This window comes from Hemicordylus capensis, chromosome 3, assembly GCF_027244095.1.
Source record: "Hemicordylus capensis ecotype Gifberg chromosome 3, rHemCap1.1.pri, whole genome shotgun sequence".
NCBI lineage: Eukaryota > Metazoa > Chordata > Lepidosauria > Squamata > Cordylidae > Hemicordylus > Hemicordylus capensis.
Genome location: NC_069659.1, coordinates 56,872,569 through 56,895,908, shown reverse-complemented (window position 1 = coordinate 56,895,908; position 23,340 = coordinate 56,872,569). Strand labels below are relative to the sequence as shown.

At 42.9% G+C, this 23,340-nt stretch overlaps 1 protein-coding gene across 7 annotated transcripts in view; it reads right to left on the bottom strand.

Moving 5' to 3' along the window:
• ALCAM (activated leukocyte cell adhesion molecule) overlaps positions 1-23,340 on the bottom strand; it is a 254,083-nt gene that overhangs the window by 92,038 nt on the left and 138,705 nt on the right. For all 7 annotated transcript variants that reach the window (XM_053307300.1, XM_053307294.1, XM_053307295.1 and 4 more), the window contains exons 3-4: positions 16,337-16,556; positions 1,809-1,873 (exon numbers count right to left, since the gene is read on the bottom strand). In XM_053307300.1, the coding sequence (XP_053163275.1) occupies positions 1,809-1,873; positions 16,337-16,556 (285 nt within the window). The remainder of the gene's footprint in view (positions 1-1,808; positions 1,874-16,336; positions 16,557-23,340) is intronic.

The window sequence follows — 23,340 nt, the reverse complement described above, 5'->3', positions numbered from 1 at the left end:
GGAGACTGAGCGCTCTCCTAACCCCATTTCTGTGATTGTCTACCAGCCGTGGCTGCTTGCAGCCACAGCTGGAAGACTGCGGGGATCCCGGGCAGCAACGGGGAGGGGAGGAGGAATCCTCATAATGCTCTGCACACTTGTGCAGGGCATTATGGGAGCTCCGGGGCACGGGGTGACGTGTCCTGGCACTGTGGTGCTCCTAACTAGTGGCAGCAGCTGGTAGTAGGCATGTGCCCGGAACCTGGCTGGCCCAGTTCGGTTTGAATCCTGACTGGACTCGAACCTGACCGGGCCAGTTCAGTCTGGCACCCCCTCGAACACCCACGCAGTTTGGTTTGGTCTGGGGGGGGAGTTCCTGGAGGTGGCATGGGGGGGTCCACGGAGGTTCCCCTGCCAGCCTTCCTCATGCCCCCTTCGGCCGGTTTTCAGACTTCACCCGGTGGCCATTATGGAGCCAGCACGCCTGCACACTGCGCCTCTGTGTGGGCCATGCAGAGGCACAGTGCGCAGGCGTGCAGGCTCCATAATGGCCGGCAGGTGAAGGCCTAAAACTGGCTGAAGGGAAGTTGAACTGGCCGATGGGGGCATGAGCAAGGCCGGCGCATGGAAGGGGAACCTCCGCAGACACCCCCTGCCTCCAGGAACTCCCCTGAGCGGAGTAAAGGTCAAAAAAATTATTTATTTATTTATTTTTAAAAATTGGTCTGTGAACCCCCCGAACTGGACCGAACAGGGGGTGGTTCAGTTCAAGCTCAAACAGTTGAACTGAACCTGTTCAACGTTGAACCTGTTTGCACACCCCTAGCTGGTAGTCATCTAGATGGGGGATCTGACTGCAGAAGATGACACCCTTGGTCATCTGTGGAGAGGTAAGCTCTTTAGGGCTTCCCCCCCACTAACCCTCTTGCCCTTTCTCACTGCTCTATGTATTATGTTTGTCCTATGTATAAATTGTACGTTACATTAATTTTAATGGCATATATCACATTGATTTTTAATCTATTGCTATGCACTCAGTTTTGTATAAAAGAGTGGTTTATAGATTTATATAAGTGAATAACCTACTTGCACTTGGTTTATTTTCCTCTTTTTAATTATTTGATTCTAATGTAGTTAATATAAGGAACACACTCCATTTTGGAAGTGAATTATACAAAATCTTTCGATATTCCCAAAGTCCAAATAAATGAGATTTTACTGCACTCTTAAAAAAAAAATCTTGCACGAAGTAAATCTGTAAAGCAGATACACCAGATAGTACAGATATGCTCATTAAAGCCATAATAGTTGAATATTTAAAAGCAAGGTCATGCATGACTCAGTAGCTGAACACTGATTTGCATATGTAGAGCCCAAGGATTAAGCCTCAGAATCTCTATTTAAAGGCTGGATGGCAAAGCTGGGAAAGATCTCTGCCTGAGACCCTGGAGAGTTGCTGCCAATCAATGGCAACAATCCTGTGCTGACTCTGTATAAGGAAACTCCTAATATCAAACATAATTCTTTAGGGGACAGCTGGAAGGAACAGATCTGGCAGGTATAACTGGTATTACATATGCATCTAAAAGGAAGCAAGCTGGCCAACTCTACTAGAGTTTATTATTTGTTTCCTTAACTGTGTCTGCAGTGGGGTTGCTTAAGACTTCCTTTATCCTTTGTTTTCTTTTCTCTGTATACTGAACGACTCTACACAGCATTTGCTCTAGCCTGACTCATACACATCCTTCCCCAATACTCTGAGTTAAAGAGGGAAATAGCTGACCAAGGCAAACGGGTTTGAAAGAGTTCAACGGAAAATATTCACTTACCGTTTTCAGCTGTTCTGTTTCTAGAAACTTTGCTCGATTTACAATTTCAGGTTGTGATGGTTGCTCTATTTTATTTTTAAACAACAAAAAAAGAAAAAGTTGTGGGTATTTGGGCTATGAATTATTCCAGAGACGAAACATTCAGCTATGCAAATTCTTACAACTGTAATGAAAGCTAGGACTGTTTCGCACACAGTACTTCTTTCTAAATAGAGATAATCTTTACATGAGAAAATGCCCCCCAAATCCATTATACAGTGCATCTGCTATTTTGATGCAATATGTATATGTAAACAACAGCAGGGACTGCTTGTGCTGTTGTGTCAGTGTCACAAGTTGACCCAGAACATTGTACACCCTTTGTTCAATGCCAGTGAGCCAGAAACTTTACCACTGTTACATGCTGCGCAGCAGTAGCAGAAAGGTCTTTCTGCAACATAACAGCAGTGCAGGATCAGGCCCAAGGCCTATCTAGTCCAGCATCCTGTTTCACACAGAGACCCAACATATACCTTTGGGAAGCCAACAGGCAAAAGCTGAGGGCATGCCATGTCTCCTGCTGTTGTTCCCCTGCAACTGGTATTTAGAACCTTGCCTCTGAGGCTGGAAGTGGCCTACAGCCCTCAGAGTAGTAGCCATTGATAGACTTGTCCTCCATGAGTTTATCTAAGCTCTTCTTAAAGCCATCCAGGCTGCTGGCTGTCACCACATCTTGTGGCAGATAATTCCATAGCTTAATTGTGTATTGTGTGAAAAAGTGCTGTCTTTTGTAGGCCCTAAATTTCTTGGCAATCAGTTTCATGGGATGAACCCTGGTTCTAGTGTTGTGCAGGAGGAAGAAAAATTTCTCTGTCCACTCTCTCCACACCATGCATAATTTTAGAGACCTATATCATGTCACTCCTCACTCCTTTTTTCTAAATTAAAAAGCCCCAGGTGCTGTAGCCTTGCATCATAAGGAAGGTGCTCTAGGCCCCTGATCATCTTGGTTGCCCTCTTCTGAACACTTTCCAGCTCTATAATGTCCTTTTTGAAGTATGGTGACAGAAGTGTACACCGTACTTCAAATGTGACCACACCACGGATTTGTATAAGGGCATTAAGATATTGGCAGTTTTATTTTCAACCCCCTTCCTAATCATTCTAAGTGTGGAATTGGTCTTTTTCACAGCTGCTGCAAAATGTGTCAACACTTTCAACAAGCTGCTCGCCACGATCCCAAGACTATTCTCTTAGCCAGTCACCAACAGTCCAGCCCCCATCAGCTTATATGTGAAAGTAGCTGGGCTGGGCGCAGAGCATCTGCGCCTCTAGTTCACTGCCACTAACCCCCCCCTCCCCCACCACTGACTTCTTCCCCACCCGCCCACCCATCTCTGCCACTGTTTTCCCCCACCCATTCGCCTGCCAGCCTCTGCCGTCCCCCCATGCTTTGCCCGCCCACTGTCCGCAGCTTTCCTCACACTCTTGCTCACTGCTGCCGCTGCCGTTTACTTCTCGCCCTCCCTCCCCCCCCCCCACTCGCATTTCCCCACTGGCCAGCCGGCTGCTGCCACCATTTTCTTCCCACCTGCCCATCCCTGTCTCTAGCTGCTCGTGAACTCTAGCGAGAGCTGCCACACATGAGATTAGCGAAGGGTATGCCTAAGAGAAATATATATAAACAAGATGGAGGTTTTTTTGCCCCAAGGTGTATCACTTTACACTTGCTAACACTAAAACACACCTGCCATTTTGTTGCCCATTCACTCAGTTTGTTGAGATCCTTTTGGAGCTCCTGGCAATCTGTTTTGGATTTCACTACCCTAAATAGTTTGGTTTCATCTGCAGATTTGCCCACCTTACTGCTTACCCCAACTTCTATATCATTTATGAATAAATTAAAAAACAACCGGTCCCAGTACAGATCCCTAGGGAACCCCACTTCTTTCTTCCCTTCATTTTGAGAACTGTCCATTTATACCTATCCTTTCTTTCCTGTCCTCCATGTTCACACATGAACCTGTCCCCTTATCCCATGACTGCTAAGTTTTCTCAAGAGTCTCTAACATATGCTACAGCTACATTGGGACAATCAGTTTCTACACCATCAGTGCTAACACGTCTATTGATTGGGGTGTTAATCTGGTTTAGCTTTATTAAAGTTTATCCCATTATTTTTGCTTGGACAGAACTGTTCCAGTTAAAATGCACTGTTATTTCATCCAGTGATAAAACCTTGGCTCATCTAATTAGTACTTAATGCAAAAAATAGTAACACATCTAGAAGATTAAATGTGCAGTTACATCGTCCTCAAGTATTTTGCTGAACTGAAGCTATAAGAATTGGTTATTTTGTTTAATAATAGCAGACTTATTTTGCTTAATAATGAGCAGATGTAACCTTCAGTTAGAATGTCGCTATAAAAACGGTAAAATATGACATAAATGGTAACAAATGCAGGAAAATGATTAAAAAGTATACGATTTCTCTAGGCAAATTAGTTAAAGGAACAAATTTGAATCACAGGAATCTTCTTGTTTTTATGTACATGTTAATCCCTTTTTGTCCTTTTGCCTCAGTGCAGTTTGTAAGAGAAACAACCACATCATCTATGGCAAAGTATTAAAAATGAACACACTGGTGCCCCCCCCCCCCTTAAAAAAATAGCTCATCAGCTTTCCAAGACAAATCCAAATCCCCTATCCCTCCAAGCTTCCCTTCCTTTTAAGCAAAACTTACTTAGGCAGGAAGATTTTGCTTAAAGGAAAAGGAGGAAGTTGCATGGGTAAACTGGGAATTCTTCTTCAGACCATATTTTAAATCCAAGCTGCAGAAGAATTTTTGTCCTCTCAACTCTAGCCTTTCCTTTGAAGCAAGTATTATGGGACCCTGAAGCTCATTTCTAGGCCTGAGCCAATAAACTTCCCTGGCATTTCTATAGTATTAAGGACCCATTCACACAAATGAAAGCATTTAACTGCCTTCACTGAAAAATAGTGTGATTTTAGATGACATTAAAGTTCATTAAGGGGCAAGGGAGGGGAAAGTCTGGTGTCAGCCGATTGGGTCCTGAGCTCATTTGTGCTCCACTCTCTTTTTTGCAAATACATTGAAGCTCACCTGCAATGTTTGACCTGTGGTGGGTTTTTCACACACTTAAGTAATGTCTGCCGTCATCCGGTGATAATTCTCACTTACAGAAGCGTACGGATACATATTTTTACAAGTGATACTTGGAGAATATATTTCAGTCCAAAGTGTTCAGTAACTTCTGAACATTATTTGTTTAGTATAGAAATTTGAAGGGGGCTGTTTTAAAAAGTGAATTTAAGTTCAGGGTTCTCAGACTTCCCAGATTCTCGATCAATTTTAAGTCCAAGGTTTGATGAGGGGCCCATTTTGTGTGTTTTTAAAAACAAACCTTCCGCTTTCTCTCTCTCTTCCATTGCCTGCTGCTTCCTTAACAGTCAAGTCAGAACTTGTGCATCAGCAGATGATATGCAAGTGCTCAGTGACAAACATGTTTTAATTTCTTTGGCTCTCCTCCCAAAAACTGAATATTTTTTCTTTTTCACACCCTTGCTTCTTCCATTGAAGAGATGCCGAATGCAGCAAATCCATTTTATGTCAGAACACAGTCCCACTGAAGTAAGCTGAGGCTGGTCATTCCTGAGGGGCTGCTTCCACTTTCTTTTTTAAATTGTTCTTTTCCAGTGTTGCTCTTCATTTGATTTTCACATGTGGAATATGCAAAAATGGTTTTAAGCCTAACTACTGAAAATTGTATAGGTGGAGTCTTTATTCTTTAAATGGGACTTAGGATTTCTGCTAAGCTTTCATGCTTAACAGAATCTTCTGCATCTTACATATTTATACAGCGATAAGCTAAAAGGAATAATGTTGGGGAAGAGTGTATTTATTTTCAGAAAAGTATGTTTAGGATTGCATCCAAAGTCTATATTGAGCAGTAGGGGAGGACTCCTCTACTGTTCAATATAGTCTTTGGATACAATCCTAAACATACTTATCTGAAAATAAATACCACTGAAATCAACAGGACTAACTTCCAAGTAACACATTCTTGAGATCAGATTATTCATTATACAGGTGAAACTCGGAAAATTAGAATATCGTGCAAAAGTCCATTAATTTCAGTAATGCAAATTAAAAGGTGAAACTGATATATGAGGCAGACGCATTACATGCAAAGCGAGAGAAGTCAAGCCTCAATTTGTTATAATTGTGATGATCATGGCGTACAGCTCATGAAAATCCCAAATCCACAATCTCAGAAAATTAGAATATTACATGGAACCAAGAAGACAAGGATTGAAGAATAGAACAATACCGGACCTCTGAAAAGTATAAGCATGCATATGTATTCACTTCTTGGTTTGGGCCCCTTTTGCAGCAATTACTGCCTCAATGCGGCGTAGCATGGATGCTATCAGCCTGTGGCACTGATGAGGTATTATGGAAGACCAGGATGCTTCATTAGCGGCCTTCAGCAATTCTGCATTGTTTGGTCTCATGTCTCTCATCCTTCTCTTGGCAATGCCCCATAGATTCTCTATGGGGTCAGGTCAGGCGAGTTTGCTGGCCAATCAAGCACAGTACACTGTATACTTTTCAGAGGTCCGATATTGTTCTATTCTTCAATCCTTGTCTTATTGGTTCCATGTAATATTCTAATTTTCTGAGATTGTGGATTTGGGGTTTTCATGAGCTGTACGCCATGATCATCACAATTATAACAAATTAAGGCTTGACTTATCTCGCTTTGCATGTAATGCGTCTGTCTCATATATCAGTTTCACCTTTTAATTTGCATTACTGAAATTAATGGACTTTTGCACGATATTCTAATTTTCCGAGTTTCACCCGTATAAAAATGCTATTTTGCATAATAAGGAAGACAAAGCAAGGATGCATCTTCTGAAGAAGCAATATATTTAAGCTCAATAAATTAATAGTATTAAATTAAAGCTGCTAGAGCTTTTAGCAGGCTACTTAATGTTTGTTTTAGAAGCTCACAATCCACGTAGTCATATACGAATAATAGGTTTGAGTAGCAGGCTCACAATCCACGTAGTCAAATAAGAATTGTAGGTTTGAGTCTAACTACAGGTGCCAGGGAATCAGAATGAACATCAGGAAAGATTATGTGCTTTAGAAAATGCACATTAAGTTGCTGATAAGGTCCACTGAGAAAGCTGACTGACAAGGATACCTGAATGATCCAATGAGTTCTAAAGGCAGGTGTTAGCTGTTCCACAAGCCAATGCGGCTTGTTAGCCAGCTGTGCCAGCTCATTAGTTCAGGACTGGGGATGCAGCAAGCTCCAGTGAACCAGGTACTGCAATCCTATCTCCAGGGACATATCTGATTTTCAGATAGCCAACATTTTTGGTTGAGCAAGAAAGTGTGAACTGCATCCGTAGATGCAATTTGTACACTTGATTGAGAAAACATATGGAATTCCTAAGAAACTCCAAATTTTTCGTTTCCCAAAAGCTATCATAGAAATCAATTTAAATGTAAAACTTCTGGATGCCTTATTTCACTCAGTTAAATAGTTAACATTCCAAATGTTATTAGTTCTGTTTTTTGCAAACTTGGCTAAATTACCAGTTCAGTATTTGTTCGATGTGCCCGTACTCTGATCTTCAATTATGACTACTTACGAGTACCATAAAATCCTCTATCCTCATAAACAGTCAGAAAACTGTGCATGAGGCTTGCCTCACTACATAGTGAGGCTGTCTGTTCTCACACACAGGCAAAACTGTGCAAACGAAGCCAAGTCTGGTCTTGCCCACATGTGAGAACTGCCGGGATCATGCCCAATCCTCGTGGCGCCTCAGTGGCAAACCTGCCAAATCAGTCACTCTCTTAAATGGGGTTAAGAGAGTTAGCTCTCTCTTAGCCCCATTTTAAAATCGTCTGCCAGCCCTGACTGTTTGCAGCTGGAAATGGAAGACTGAGGGGTTTCCAGCCAGCATTGGCGGAGTCTTGATGCACTGCACACTCATGTGGTGAATTATGGGACTTCCGGGAGCTAAGATGAAGCATCCCAGCCCCCAACCCTCCGTGTTTCTGGCAGCTGGCAATCATGTGGACCAGAGATCTGCCTGCCAAGGGAGGGAAGAGAGATCGTCTATGGGGAGGTGTACAAGCAGCCTCCTTCCCAGGTCTCCCTCAAGCTCTTTTTCACAGATTGGGAGAAAGTTCTCAGTGTGTAGGTCGAGGGAGGGGCAAGTGATTTTCACTTTTCTTCCCTCTCTGCAAGTGTCATTTTTGTATCCAGGAATATGTCCCTATGGGCTGCACAGTCCTCATGGACATATTCCTGGGTGTAAAAAAGGGCTCTTGTGGGGAAGGGAGAGAAGTGAAAATGGCTTTTCCCTTCATGTGTGCTCTGTTGTGAAGCAATTCGCACACACACTTTGTTTCCTGGCTGTTTGCGAGGACAGAGCTCTTGCTCCACCCTCATAATTCTGAGAATATATGAAACATAGTTAAGTTGGCTCTTGAGAAGTTTACAATGCAATACTTAACAAATGTATAACCTGACATTTTTCTGACCTTTTAGCATAGTTCTTCCTTTCATTTTTTGTTAAACAATAAAAGAGATAACTCTATTTTCCAATTTCTTTGAAAAGATTTTACCAAAGTATTGTGACAAAGGGGATGAAGGTGATCTTGAAAACAACCACCTTTAAATAAGCTTATGTCAATTTAAAATGAGTTTATTTTAAGAAAGCAATTCAAATGTTGGGTAATGATTAATGCTTATATTGGGCCATGTGAAAATGTTATGTAAAGAGAAAGGAAATTGTAATGGCTGGAGTGGGAAGAAGTATAAATTAAGTATATTTTGCTACCTAATCTGAATTTTTATTAACTAAACAGTTCTTGAACAAGATCAACTTCAGATGTTTCAGCTGATAAGCAGATGAAGGACTCACAGTTCAGTTGTAATGTCTAAAAGAAGCATATAGGATATGCACAAACTATATTCACACTTTGAGGTCATGCTTTTAAGTATTATAGTGAAAGAAAAAGCTATGGAATGTGAATCAAGATTCATATCCCTTTGTGATATATTATATTCTCAAGGCCTGTGATCTCATGATTTGTATTTCTCTAAAAGCTAGTAAAAGCCTCTCAGAAATGTAGGATGTTTAAGATTCTATTTTGCACAAAAAATTGTATTGTGTGTATAAACAAGTTTACTTTAGCTGAGGATATTGTTTGCTAAGAAAAAAATATTCTAGATTTTCTTTAAAAAGATTTTGATGGGAAGATACCAAAATGCATTCCTGAAGTCATTCACAGATCAAAAACAACATGAAACTACTTTATTTAGATAAGGACAACATGATACTATTTACCTAAAACTGAGAACTCTTCTGCTATATGCTTGAGTTAATCTGTAAAGATGCTGGTGGTTACCTGCAAACGTTACTCAGCCTTCCTGTTCAAGAATAAACATCTAACATGTTTGCAAATGTTTGTTCTTTGTTTCCTGAAACTTCACATATGTAATTTTAATATGCAACCTGAAAGCTGACTTGTACATTCCGAGTCAGGATATAAACTACTGTCAGAAAGATTAAAATGGTGCATTGCATTCCTATATAGTGTTATTGATTTTAGTAAAGTCAAATAACCATTATGTGAAGTATGAAAAAAGCTCTCTCACAGGATGCTTGTCTGCATTTGTGCGAACGAAAGAAACCCCGTGGCTATGAGTCCAATAAACTGAAGAACCTAGACTTTGAGAATGTGCCTGCATCTTCCTTTCAGACATTTTGGTTTTCCATTCCTGTGAAATCATTTGGAAGTCTATCCTGATCCATAATGCACACTCCTGCTAGGGGTTTGTGATAATGTCCACAGTCAACAAAGTGAATGTAATAAATTGCACATTAACCATACACACTCTTTCTCTCTCTCTCTATATATATATACACACACACAACCAACTATACATATTGAAGGCACTTGGCCTACTTTACTGCAAATGTTGAATATAAATTCTGCCTTTATAGCGAGTCTATATAGTAAGGGCCAAGCTGGCACTACATTGGGGTTGGTGTTCATTTTAAAATAAAAGTAGCAGTCATCCAAACTGGATTGGGACCATGGCACAGAGGCATCCACTTAGCCCTTTACTTCCATGCTATTTCCCTACTCATAAGCTGCTATGAGGCCACTAAAGCAAAGAGGCCACTAAAGCAAAGAGGCCACTAAAGCAAAGAGGCCACTAAAGCAAACAGCAGCTTTGGAGTCCCATAAAAGTTTCTGGGGGGATTGTTGGCAGTAAACTGGCACACAAGTAAGGGTCAAATAACTGTTACCTCCTCAGCATGGTCCTGATCCAGAATAGGACCCCATTAAAAACTTTAAAATTAACCCTCAAATATCAATGATACATTTATATAGCTCATCTTCTTCGTCTCATCTAGTTTATGTCATTGTTCTTCACATTCCATGGATATGACACTGAATGACAGTGAATTGCCAGTTAACAACAACATGAGACTTGAATCCAAGCCCCCCATGTTCAGTTCTAGGAATCCAGCTGCTCAGTCAAAATGGTGCTCAGAAATAGAGAGCCTAAAGCCATGCCTCACTTCTGACAACTCTGAATATCTGACAGGAATTATTCACAAAAAACAATAATATGAACCTTCTACTGGTTTTTCATATGACTGACTGATTCTTCTTATGTTGACTGCCATATGTCTGCAGCTATTCCATCAGTTTCTGTAGCCTTCTGACTTGGTAAGGATCGGAGTGCTGATCTAACTTCATCTTCCTGTACTGGAGGTTCTAGTCTAGAGTGCCGCCCATCTGTCCTTTGGCATCCTTTAACATACCAATTAGAGGTTGGAACCTCTTTCTGAGTTCAGAGATCTTTTGGAAAACTTTTGTTTTTCCATGTCTATTTCTGTCCTCAAGGTCTTTTCAGATGTCATTGTAGTACTGCTCCTTGTCTCTTCTAACAGCTTTCTGAAGTTCCTTCCTGAGGTCTTTATCTTTCTTGACTTTGCTTTTCTCCTCTTCTTGGCAATTCCCACCATCTGTTCTGACATCCATTTTGCTTTCTTTTGTTTCTTGGTCACTGGCATTCTCTTTTCGCATTCATCCTTAACAAATTCATTGATTTCATTCCACAGTTCCTAAGTGGTTCCTGATGTTCTCCTTGAAAATGGTGGGTACATTCTCAAGATCATATCATGGAAACTGGATAGTTTTGTTTTTCCATTTTAGCTTGACTTGAATCTTGAACATGAGCAGTTTGTGATCTGTTCCACAATTAGCCCCCAGCCATGTCTTTGCTGTTATAACTGAGCTCTTCTACCTCCTTGCACCACAATGTGAACAATTTGATTTCTGTGTACTCTATCCGGTGATGTCCATGTGTATAGGAGCTGCTTTGGTTGTTTGAAGAATGTGTTAGCAATGAAGAGATCGTTGGCTTGGAAGAAACTAATAAGTTGTTCTCCTGCTGCATTTCTGTTTCCTAGACCATACAGTCTGACGGTGTTTTCCTCCTTACCATTTCCAACATTGGCATTCCAGTTTCCAACCACCACCAGCACATCTTGCTTACATGTTTTGTCAATTTCAGACTGAATTTGAGCATAAAACTAATCAAGTTCCTCTTCTTATTATCAGGCGTTAGGGCATAGACTTGAAAAACTGACATGTTAAAGGGTTGACCATGAAATCTAATTGATATTAGTCGGTCACTGACTGCATTGTACCCAAGTACTGTCATTGTTATATCCTTCCTGACTAGAAAAGCAACACCATTCCTGCTTTGTTTTTCGTGTCCTGAGTAGTAAATGGCTACACTGACTGAAAGTGTCAAATTCCAGTCCATGTTAATTCGCTGATGCCCAGGATGTCAATCTTTAGTCAAATCATTTCATCTTCTAATATGTCGAGTTTTCCCATATTCATGCTTCTTGTGTTCCAGGTACCCACTGTAATTCTGTTTTTGCAGATTCAGATTTTCTTTTCCCACATGACAACATCAGCAGCTAGATGTCTAAAAGGCTTTAACCTATCCACATCATAAACACCATTGGTACACTGAAAGATCCTTAGCTCTTCCCCAGTAGCATGTTGAGTACCATACGACCTGAGAGGCCCATCATCTGGCACTACATCGACAATCATTCTATCTTGTCTATCCATGTGGCTTTCTTGGTAAAATGCAGGAGTGGTTTACCATTGCCTTCTTCTGTGTAGTATGAAACGATGCCTATGTCGTTGTCACTGAATGGACCGTCCACCTCCAGCACCTTCCTATATCACTGCTGCCCAATAAAGTTTGCTTGCTTTAGCTGGGCAGCTGGGATGACATTCATGCCTTGGGTGAGCCTACTGGAAGTATACCTCTTGGCGTACTATGCTCATCCCTCTCAGGAACACCCCACCACCACCACCACCACAATGAGGCAGCACAGCAGGACTGGAGTGGAGTACTGTAATTGGTACTGTAATAGGATTGGCTATTTGCTGTTAGTTTGCTGAGTAATGATGCTTAGCTATTGTATTTAATAACAGGCTTCATTCACTAGTGTATAACACTGAAGCTGATGTGTTACATTGAAACATTTCCTAACTCTGGACATCTGTTTTATGTTTATCTGTTTATATAAAACAGATAAAAAAGGTAGAAAACCTAGAAGGAAAGGAGTCCTCCACAGAAACCCTGTGGGTGACAATACAGGGCTTGAAAGGAAATGTGCTACTGGGGACATGCTATCTCCCTCCAGATCAAAACGATGACAGTGACAGTGCAGGAGGAAATAAGGGAGGCTTCAAGGAGAAGCAGGGCTGTAATAATGCGTGACTTCAATTATCCACACATAGGGTAAATTCACAGTTAGGTAATGGCAAAGACATCAAATTTCTAGATACGCTGAACAACTGTGCCCTAGAACAGTTGTTCTTGGAACCAACCAGAGAGGAGGTGGCCTTGGACTTAATCCTGAGTGGCACCCAGGGCCTGATGCATGGTCATTGACTCTTTAGGGAACAGTGACCATAGTGCGATCAATTTCAGCATACATGCAGGGAGAGAATCACCAAGGAAGTCTAACACAGACATTCTGAATTTCAGAAGAGGAAACTTCTCCAAAATGAGGAGTATGGTAAAAAAAAAAAAAGCTGAAAGGGAAAATCAGGAGAGTCACTTCGCTCCAGAATGCATGGAGTTTACTCAAAACCACAATAATAGAAGCCCAGTTAGATTATATAACCAAAAGGAGGAAAGGTACCACTAAATCCAGGAGGATGCCAGCATGGCTAACGGGTACCGTCAAGGAAGCCATAAAAGGGAAGAAGACTTCCTTTCAAAATTGGAAGGCCTGTCCAAATGAAGAGAACAGAAAGGAACATAAACTCTGGCAAAAGAAATGCAAGGTGACAATAAGGGAGGCAAAAAGAGAGTTTGAGGAACATTTAGCTAAAAGCATCAAGGGGAATAACAAAAACTTCTTTAAATACATCAGAAGCAGGAAACCTGCCAGGGAGGCGGTTGGACCATTAGACAATGAGGGAGTGAAAGGGAATATTAAGGAGGATATAGCAATAGCAATAGCACTTACATTTATATACCGCTTTATAGCCGGAGCTCTCTAAGCGGTTTACAATGATTTAGCATATTGCCCCCAACATTCTGGGTACTCATTTTACTGACCTCAGAAGGATGGAAGGCTGAGTCAACCTTGAGCCCCTGGTCAGGATCGAACTTGTAACCTTCTGGTTACAGGGCGGCAGTTTTACCACTGAGCCACCAGGGGCACCAGGGATATGGAGGTTGCATATGAGTTCTTTGCGTCTGTCTTCACGACAGAGGATACTGAGCATATACCTGTTCCTGAAACAGGCTTTTTGGAGAGGGCGGCTAAAGAACTGAGTCAGAAGTGACAAAAGATGATGTTCTAAACTGTCTGGAAAAACTGAAAACTTTCAGATTGGGGACAAGTACATGTGTGGATTGTTAACTGGTTGAAGGACAGGAAACAGAGTGTAGGTATAAATGGAGAGTTTTCACAATGGAGGGAAGTAAGAAGTGGGGTCCCCTAGGGATCTGTACTGGGATCGGTGCTTTTTAAGTTATACATAAATGATCTAAAAGTAGCGGTAAGCAGTGAGTTGGCCAAATTTGAAGATAATACCAAACTCTTCCAGGTAGTAAAATCCAAAAAAGATTTTGAGGAGCTCCAAAAGGATCTCTCCAAACTTGGTGAATGGGCGACAGAATGGCAAATGTGGTTCAATGTTGGCAAGTATAAAGTGATACACTTTGGGACAAAAACCTGCAACTTCAAGTATACATTGATGGGATCTGAGCTGTCGATGACTGACCAGGAGAAGGATCTTGGGGTCATGGTGGACAGCTCATTGAAAGTGTCGACTCAATGTGCAGCAGCTGTGAAAAAGGCCAATTCCATGCTAGGGATCATTTGGAAGGGAGTTGAAAATAAAACTGCTAATATTATAATGCCCTTATACAAAATGATGGTGCGACCACACTTGGAGTACTGTGTACAATTCTGGTCACCACATCTAAAAAAAGGACATTGTAGAACTGGAAAAGGTGCAGAAGAGGGCAACCAAGATGATCAGGGGCCTACAGCACCTTCCTTATGAGGCAAGGCTACAACACCTGGGGCTATTTAGTTTAGAAATAAGATGACTGCGAGGAGACATGATAGAGGTCTATAAAATCATGCATGGTGTGGAGAAAGTAGATAGAGAGAAATTCTTTTCCCTCTCACATAACACTAGAACCAGGGGTCATCCCATGAAATTGATTGCCAGGAAATCTAGGATCAACAAACGTAGGTACTTTTTCACACAACCCATAATCCACTTGTGGAATTCTCTGCCACAAGATGTGGTGACAGCCAACAACCTAGATGGCTTTAAGAGGGGTTTGCATAACTTCATGGAGGAGAAGTCTATCAATGGCTACGAGTCAGAGGGCTATAGGCCACCTCCAGCCTCAATGGCAGGCTGCCTCTGAGTACCAGTTGCAGGGGAGTAACAGCAGGAGAGAGGGCATGCCCTCAACTCCTGCCTGTGGCTTCCTGTAGCATCTGGTGGGCCGCTGTGTGAAACAGAATGCTGGACTAGATGGGCCTTGCGCCTGATCCAGCAGGGCTGTTCCTATGTTCTTATGATAAACAAACAAACAAACATGTGAATGACGGTAACTGTGTACAGATCTGTAACCTTTTCAGAGCACCAAACCTGTTTGAATGCCGGCATTGAAGCTGACTCCACAGGGTTTGTGTGTGTGTGTGTGTGTGTGTGTGTGTGTGCGCGCGCGCGCCTTTAACTAACAGGTAAGGAGCTCTTTACCTGCTTGCGCTCTCCCTGCCGCTAATCCCCCCTCCACACACACACTAGTCTTTGTTTTAGAAACAGCTGCGTGGGGCTGCAGTGTTCCTTCCTGCAGCCCTGATAGGCATAAGCATGCATATGACTGGAGTGCACACGCGCTGGTCATTTGCATGCTGGTGCCAGTCGGGGCTGCAGGAAAGAACGCTGCAGCCCCATGCGGCTGTTTCTAAAATAAGCACCAGCAGGGGGAAAGTGGCAGAGAGGGGGCGAGCAGGTTAGGAGCTCCTTATCTGTTTGTTAAAGGCACCCCTCCCTGCCCCTCAAAGTACATGTATTGGTACATCCCTATACCTGGGTACACTGTACAATTATTGCACAAGTGTTGAGCATAATGTGTGAATGGGCATTTTGTTACTGGTTTGATGAGGCATTTGCCTATACAGCCCAGCATCGGACTCTGCAGAGGTGCTGCATTACAATACCTATGTCCTTCCTTCTTGGCAGCTACTCGGCTACGATTGCCAGCAAATGCCTGGGCTCTCATCTCTCTTTGGGAGGAGGAGGAGGAGGATTTCTATAGTGCCCCCAAGTGTGTTTTACATTTATTATCTATAGGACTTACAGCAGTCCTGTATCTTAAATGTAGCTGGGGAGCTGAACTGCTTGCCTAGGCAACCTAGTGAGTTCATGGAAAAAGTGAGATTCAAATTGGGAAAGTCTTGAGTCATAGCTCAGACAATTAGCCACTAGGCTACCTGATCTCATACACATGCTTAGGCTACAGAATCAGCTCACATACATTTCAGGCTACAGATATGCTATTTGTTTCCTGGACATGTTCACACTTAGCACAACATCTCAGCATTTTCCTATCAGTCCCACTCTCATGTTTTCCATATTAATTAAAATGTGTGCATAAGAAGCTAGTATTATCATGCCTTTACATTCTCTTTGCTTGAAGCTGACATTTAGCATTCATTTCTGCAGGGAGATTACAGCAAATTCTTTTTTTTATCAATGCTATGCACAAAACCAGGCTTTTCATTTATGACACAACACCTAACTTATCTGAATAATATTTTCCTTGCTATCTTTTGCTAGGAATTCCATAAGTGATGGGCCACATGCTAGTGATCAATATTGCTAGCTGTTAACAGTAGTTGATACTTACTGAACAATTTAACAATTGTAGGTTCTTCAAAGACGTTGTCCTCTGTTACGAGCATGCATACAAATCTTCTTTCATCACCAATCCTTGCATTATTTATCGACAGAGTATAATTTTCTGAGAGACTCAATCGGTCTTTGTATTCTGGAACATTATCATATTGTACATTTTTTTTGGTTGCAGATCGGAAGGCAATAAACACTGGAGCCTTATTTGCAATTTCCTAGAATAAAAAAAAACAAAGGGAAAAAAACTGTACCAAAGCCTATGATTAGTAGTGCTTGCCCATCTAATACTTGCTTTAAAACTAAACAACAGAAATTACTAATACAGGAGAACCTCATTATTTGCAGAACCGCTATTCATGGTTCTGTGTATCCATGGGGTGTCTCATTGACACCCATTTTCAGTATCTGTGGATATGAAGGGGTTAAAACCCACATATCCACAGTTTCTAGAGAGCTGGATGTGACCATGTAGGTCACGTCCACCCACCATTTTGTCTCTGGGATTCCAAGCACCAAGATGTGTCTCCAACACCACCTTGTGTCTGGAGACAGGCCTGATCAAGGTGAAGGCTAAGGTGCGGGTGCCATGCTTTGCTCAGACTCTCTTTTTGCCCATTTAGTCTTGCCCCAGTAACCCTACATGGTGATTACCAATCTAGTTGGATTCTGTCAAATGAGACAAACATAGCCACCCTTTGACCTTATTTAGCATGAGCCACGCCCAAGTGAAAGCCAACATCAAGCAGCATATCATAAACATTGAGTGCCAAACTGATCTCAGCAGGGTCCTGAACTTTCATATCGGTGATGAGCTTAGATACTCTGCCACTCTAGTGGCATACTTTACTCAACTGGAGGTTCCAAAGCACAGGAGGGCTTTTCATTTTGGCTCGCTGTCATGCCCTCCCCTTAGCAGTGCTAGAAGGCCATCATAGAAGGACTCCATTTGCAGAATGACTTTGCCCTTGTGGCTCAGGGCAGATTTAAACTACTGAGTATATCCTCCTCCACTACTTGTTTTAAAGAGACATTTGTGCTTCCCTCATCCTTCCATTGCTATGCAAATATCCGAGATGTCTGAGCCATTTCTACAGCTCCTTGTTGCTTTCTGACTTTAAGCCTGCCATCACATATAGCATTGCCAGGTTCTGTGTGGCAGCGATCAGCATGCACTGGTGGATGGTAGACAGTGGGTCCTATCAGTCTTAAACTGACCACTGGTGACTCAGAGTGGGCTCTACTCTTCGATCATTCAATACTTCATGCCCTAGACTCTTCTCTTACTGCTCCCTATAACCTTATAGCCTGACCATTATCTAGTTTTATTACCTACTCTTTTATGCATCTTTGTCTTTTTATGTCTTCTAAACTTTATACATTCCTTCTTTATGCCATCTTTTAATGTATTTTTAGGACTTTTGTGCTTTTATATCACTTTCATGCCTTTTTAGGCTTTTTATGCCCTTATGTTTCTTGTGTATTTTTATGTACTTTAATTTCTGTTATCCATATGCACCTTTACCATATGTAATCGCCCCTTTTACTTTATGCTGGTCTGTGACCATATTAATAAAGTTTGATTGGTTGGTCTCTGGGGAGCCATTTTGTGGCTCCTTTCCTTCAAACAAAAAAACCCACCTTTTTCGGGGAGAAAAATTTCTGTGATTTTTTGCTTTTTGGGGAGGTAATTTGTGGCATTCCTGGGCACATGGGGGGATTCGTGGCCACATACAGACACCGCGGAGCATGCCACAGTAATTTTTTTCAAGTTATTTTGCCATTTTCTGATGTTTCCTTCATTTTTCTTACACTTTGGAACCTAACCCCCTTTTCCCATAGCAATAATGACTTGTTACTCATGGTTCTGTTACTCCTGGCACTAGGCGAGGAACGGAACCCCTGCAAGTAACAAGGTTCTCCTGTATGATTAAATAGACCTAGTTTTCAAAAGGCATAGCATCAACTGTTCATTCAAATGCAATATAGCCACGCATAAATATTGTCACTATATTTTGAAGGACTCAGTGCTGTGTAACATTTCAAAATGAGCATTCAGATTCATAAGTCTTGAGGTTACTGGATATTTCATATACTTCTGCATAGGTCTTCCTGATATAGAATTATCTGTCATTTCAATGATAAAATATGCAAAAGGTAGATGAAGCACTAGCTATACAGCAGTCTACACATTTCAACTGCTTTTGAATCTGTAAGTGTACATTATATTGTTTGTCAAGGAAATTCAGCACTACAACAGAATCTACCATTCAATCACTTATAAATAACTATTCTCTACTAAATTAAATTTTTCTTTCTTATAATGGAAGCACCAGAGATTATGGTTCATGAATAAGATACAATTAATTATTGTTTATGACTCTGGAAGAGACATATTTTTACACATTCTTCTAACAAGATTTATTACTTGATTAACTGTCACAAGCACATTTTGCCTAAATTTAATTTTTTAACATTCAATAAAGGTTTTGAGATATCAACAATGACATTAAGAATGTGTACTTTTAAAAAGAGAAATTGGTCCATATACCTCAGTATTGTTTGCATGGACTGGTAGTGAGCCGGTTCGCCATCAAACTGGTCTGGCTTGAGGGCTTGCCGTTAAGTCAGGCTGGGCCTGTTTCAGCTAGAGTTCAAGCTGATCCCCTGGGCTAGCTTGGGGCCAGTTAGGGGGTTCTAATGGGTTTAAAAAACAACAACAAAAAACCCTAAACACCACCAGGTCTAGTGGCTTCGGGTGGTACTGCCCACAGCACCCCCAGAGACCCACAGGTCATGACCTTGGCCATGCAAATAGTCAGGAAGCATGCATGGTGGCCTCCAAAATGGCTGCCGCCACCGGAGAATGGGCCAGAACAACCCGAAAAAGGGCTGAAACGAATTGTAGAAGACTGAGGGAATGCCAGTGGGGCGGGGGGAGAGAAATGGTAGAGACTCCCCTGTGTGGCTGCAGCAGCACCCCCCAGGCCACCGGACCTGTGAGTGATTTCCCCCCACCAATTTATTATTTTTTACTTTAGAACCCCCAAACAAGCTTGGATACAAGCTGAGCCAGTGGGGCGTTGTTCAGAGGCATAAAACCAAACATGCCTGGTTTGGTTTGAGTCTGGTTTGGACGCGAACCAAACCAGGCAACCTGGTTTTGTACACACCCCTAAAGACTGGCAGAGGCTTCTCCAAGGTTGCAATCAGGCGTATCTCTCAGCCCTATCTTGGAGATGCCAGGGAGGGAACTTGGAACCTTCCCCAGATGCCTTCCTAGAGTGGCCCCATCCACTAAGGAGAATAATGTATAGTGCTCATATGTAGTCTCCCATTCAAATGCAAATCAAGGCAGACCCTGCTTAGAAAAGGGGAAGATTCATGTTTGGTACAAGACCAGCTTTCCTCCCTTAAGGATTTCCACAAAGTAACTCTCTCTACAGTACCACCAGAGGCCAAAATCTGTTAGTACTCCACTCTACCAGAGAGCAAAATCTATTACGGCTGTGTGAAGCCCTTTGATTCATGGGTCAGATTTGTTTCAGAGGGGTCCCTGCTTTGCTGTAGGCTGAACCCTTGGCCTTACAAAGTTTTGCTTCATTTTTCACTAAAAAGCACTACTAACAGTACTGGGAAGGGGGCAAGGCACAGTCATCTTCCATGGTTTGTATTTGAAATGACTTTATTTGCTTTCCCTGGTGTTCTGGGAATGATGCAGGTGCTTCTAGGAAATGTTGTCTTTTTGTGGGCATTTTTACAGATGTGGAAAAGACAATATTTCTTAGAAGCATCTGCATCATTCCCAGGACTCCAGGGAAAGAAAAAGGTCATTTAAAAAACTTACTGTGTAAGATGCTGCCTGTTCCCTTACCTCCAAGAGCTAAGATATTATTATTATTATTTACATTTATATCCTGCTCTTCCTCCAAGGAGCCCAGAGCAGTGTACTACATACTCTTTCTCTTTCACAACAACCCTGTGAAGTAGGTTAGGCTGAGAGAAGTGACTGGCCCAGAGTCACCCAGCTAGTTTTATGGCTGAATGGGGATTTGAACTCGGGTCTCCCTGGTCCTAGTCCAGCACTCTAACCACTACACCATGCTGGCTTGTGGTATATAAGAAAGATTATAAGAAGATATAAGAAAGCAGTCCATCTTCTGCCCCCTGCCCAATCTTGTAAGCAGTACTTTTAGGTCTGAAGCAAAGCTGCAGAGAGCTGAGAGCTGAAAGAAGGCTTTGACCCCAACTGGATGACTCTTTGCTTTGGGTTGAAGCTGAAAAGGTTCACACAGCCCTACCCCTGCTAAGCGGGCAAAGAAGCACTGTTTAGAGTGGTGATTTTCATTTTCTTATTCTTAGCAGGGGAGAGCAACTGGCACTATTCAATCCCAACAGTAGGGGTGTGCACGGAACCGCGGAGTTGCGGTCCGGCACTGGGGTTGGGGATTCCAAACAAGTTCGGGCGGGGGGGCTTTACTTACCCCCTCAAGAATGCCTCCGTATTTCTTGAAGTAAGCGGGCGGCATACCTCCCTGCCGCCCGCTTCATTCCCCCTCCTCCACGGCTGCTAGTGCTGCTAATCTATCTTCGCTTTGAATCAATACTCAATCGGGCGGCAGGGTATCTCCCAGTCCCTGCCGCCCGGCTCTTCAATGCCCCCCGACTTAGGTTGAATAACCCTGCCGCCCCAGGACCCCTGCCGCCCCTTCCCTTCCCTTCCCTTCCCATGCTCAGGGGGTCGGCAGGAGAACTCCCCCGCCGACCCCGTCCCCTTCCCCAGGCGGCTGCGCTCTAAAGTTAGAGCGGGCGGCGGGAGAGCTCCCAGCCGCCCGCTCGCTTCTCCGGCTGCGGCGCTGCAAATGGCTTCTTGGAAGTGCGGCTGCGCAAAAGGCTTCCAAGAAGCCATTTGCAGCGCCGCAGCCGGGGAAGCGAGCGGGCGGCTGGGAGCTCTCCCGCCGCCCGCTCTAACTTTAGAGCGCAGCCGCCCGGGGAAGGGGACGGGGTCGGCGGGGGAGTTCTCCTGCCGACCCCCTGAGCATGGGAAGGGAAGGGAAGGGAAGCGGCGGCAGGGGTCCTGGGGCGGCAGGGTTATTCAACCTAAGTCGGGGGGCATTGAAGAGCCGGGCGGCAGGGACTGGGAGATACCCTGCCGCCCGATTGAGTATTGATTCAAAGCGAAGATAGATTAGCAGCACTAGCAGCCGCGGAGGAGGGGGAATGAAGCGGGCGGCAGGGAGGTATGCCGCCCGCTTACTTCAAGAAATACGGGATTTTACTGGAAGGGGTGAGTAGAGCCCCCCCTGTTTTGAATATAACCCCCCACCCGAACCAAAACCACCCCGTGCCCGGACCGGTCTGGAGGCCTTTAGAATGGCCTCCGAACCGGTCCGTGCACATGACTACCCAACAGCATCCCTCCAGTGGTTGCTGCTGGTGTATACCTTGTGTTTATTTTTCGATTGTGAGCCCTTTGGTAATAGGGAACCATCTTTTTTTCTTTATAAACTGCTTTGCAAACTTTTTATTGGAAAATGTTATATCATTTGACTATGATATATTTATATCATTTGACAATTTGATTGAAATTGTCATATGATATAATAAATTGCCCAGAACTGGACAAGTATTCCAAGCAAGGTCTAACCAGTGCAAAACTGAACGATTCCTTCTTGGAATCTAATTCGCACAGAACGGTTCCACTCCTCTCTACCGCATGCTTACCTATCAGCATTTGTACAAAACAGACAGGAGCTGAATTGCAGTCAGGGAGACTGCAGAGAGGATGTGGAGATGGCTGGGTGGGCTTGCTTCTGGCGTGAAGGACAGCCCTGACAGCCAGTCACAGACAGAAAGAGGGGGGAGTACCTCCCTCAACTCTGGTTTCAGCCAGCAGTTCCGCATTCAGATATACAGCAGGTGGCTGGAAACCTCAGGTATGAGCAGTGAAACCCACTACAACCTGAGGTTTCAAACTGGAGTGTGGCAAAGGAAACCCCGGGTTGCTTTTTGGATGGGATCAGGGTTTCATGCATTCAGACATACCGGTTTGGAAAACTCTGGCTCGTTCAACTCTGGTTTCCTGTTACGTGTGAATTCGGCCTCTGTCTCTGTTAATTGCGTTTGTTTTTCAACAGCCATATCACATTGCTGACTCATGGTCAACTTCTGGACCACGAAGACTTGCAAATCCTTTTCACACATACTGTTGCCAAGCCAGGTCTCCCCATTCTACACACGTGCATTTGGTTTTCTTACTAAATTCAGAATTTTACATTTGTCTCTGCTGAACTTTTTATTGGTTTAGATGTCATGTTCAAGTCCAACTAGATAATTTTAGAGCTAGATTCTGTCTTCTAAGGTGTTAGCTATCCCTCTCAGCTTTGTGTTGTCTCAAAATTTGATAAGCATCCCCTCAACTCTCTCATCCAAGATATTCATAGAAACATTTAACAAAATCTTGCAGCTTTCTCTCCAGGTTGACCAGGAGCATTTATGGAGTACTCATTGGGTATGGTTGTTCAACCAACCATTCAACAGTAGTATCATCTAGCCTGCATCTATGAGCTTATCAATGAGGATATGATGGGAAACTTTGCCACATGCTTTGCTGAAATCAAGATACTCTGTGCCCACAGCATTGTACACTAAACTAGTAACTCTATTTAAAAAGGAGGTAAGATTAGTCCAGCATGATCTATTCTTGATAAACCTGTGCTGGCTTCTAGTAATCATCACACTCTTTTTCAAGTGCTTGTAGACTATCTGTTTCATAATCTGTTGCAGGATCTTGATTCAGAACATCAAGCTGACCAATCCGTATTTTCAAACTTCTTCTCCCTTCCCTGTCCCTTTTTTGATGATAGGGACATCATTTCCCCATCTTTAGCTTTCTGGAACCTCACCTGTTCTCCAGGAGTTCTCAAAGATGACAGACCAGATCATGTCTGCAAGTTCCTTCAGTATACTGGAAGGTAATTCATTTGGCCCTGGAGACATAAA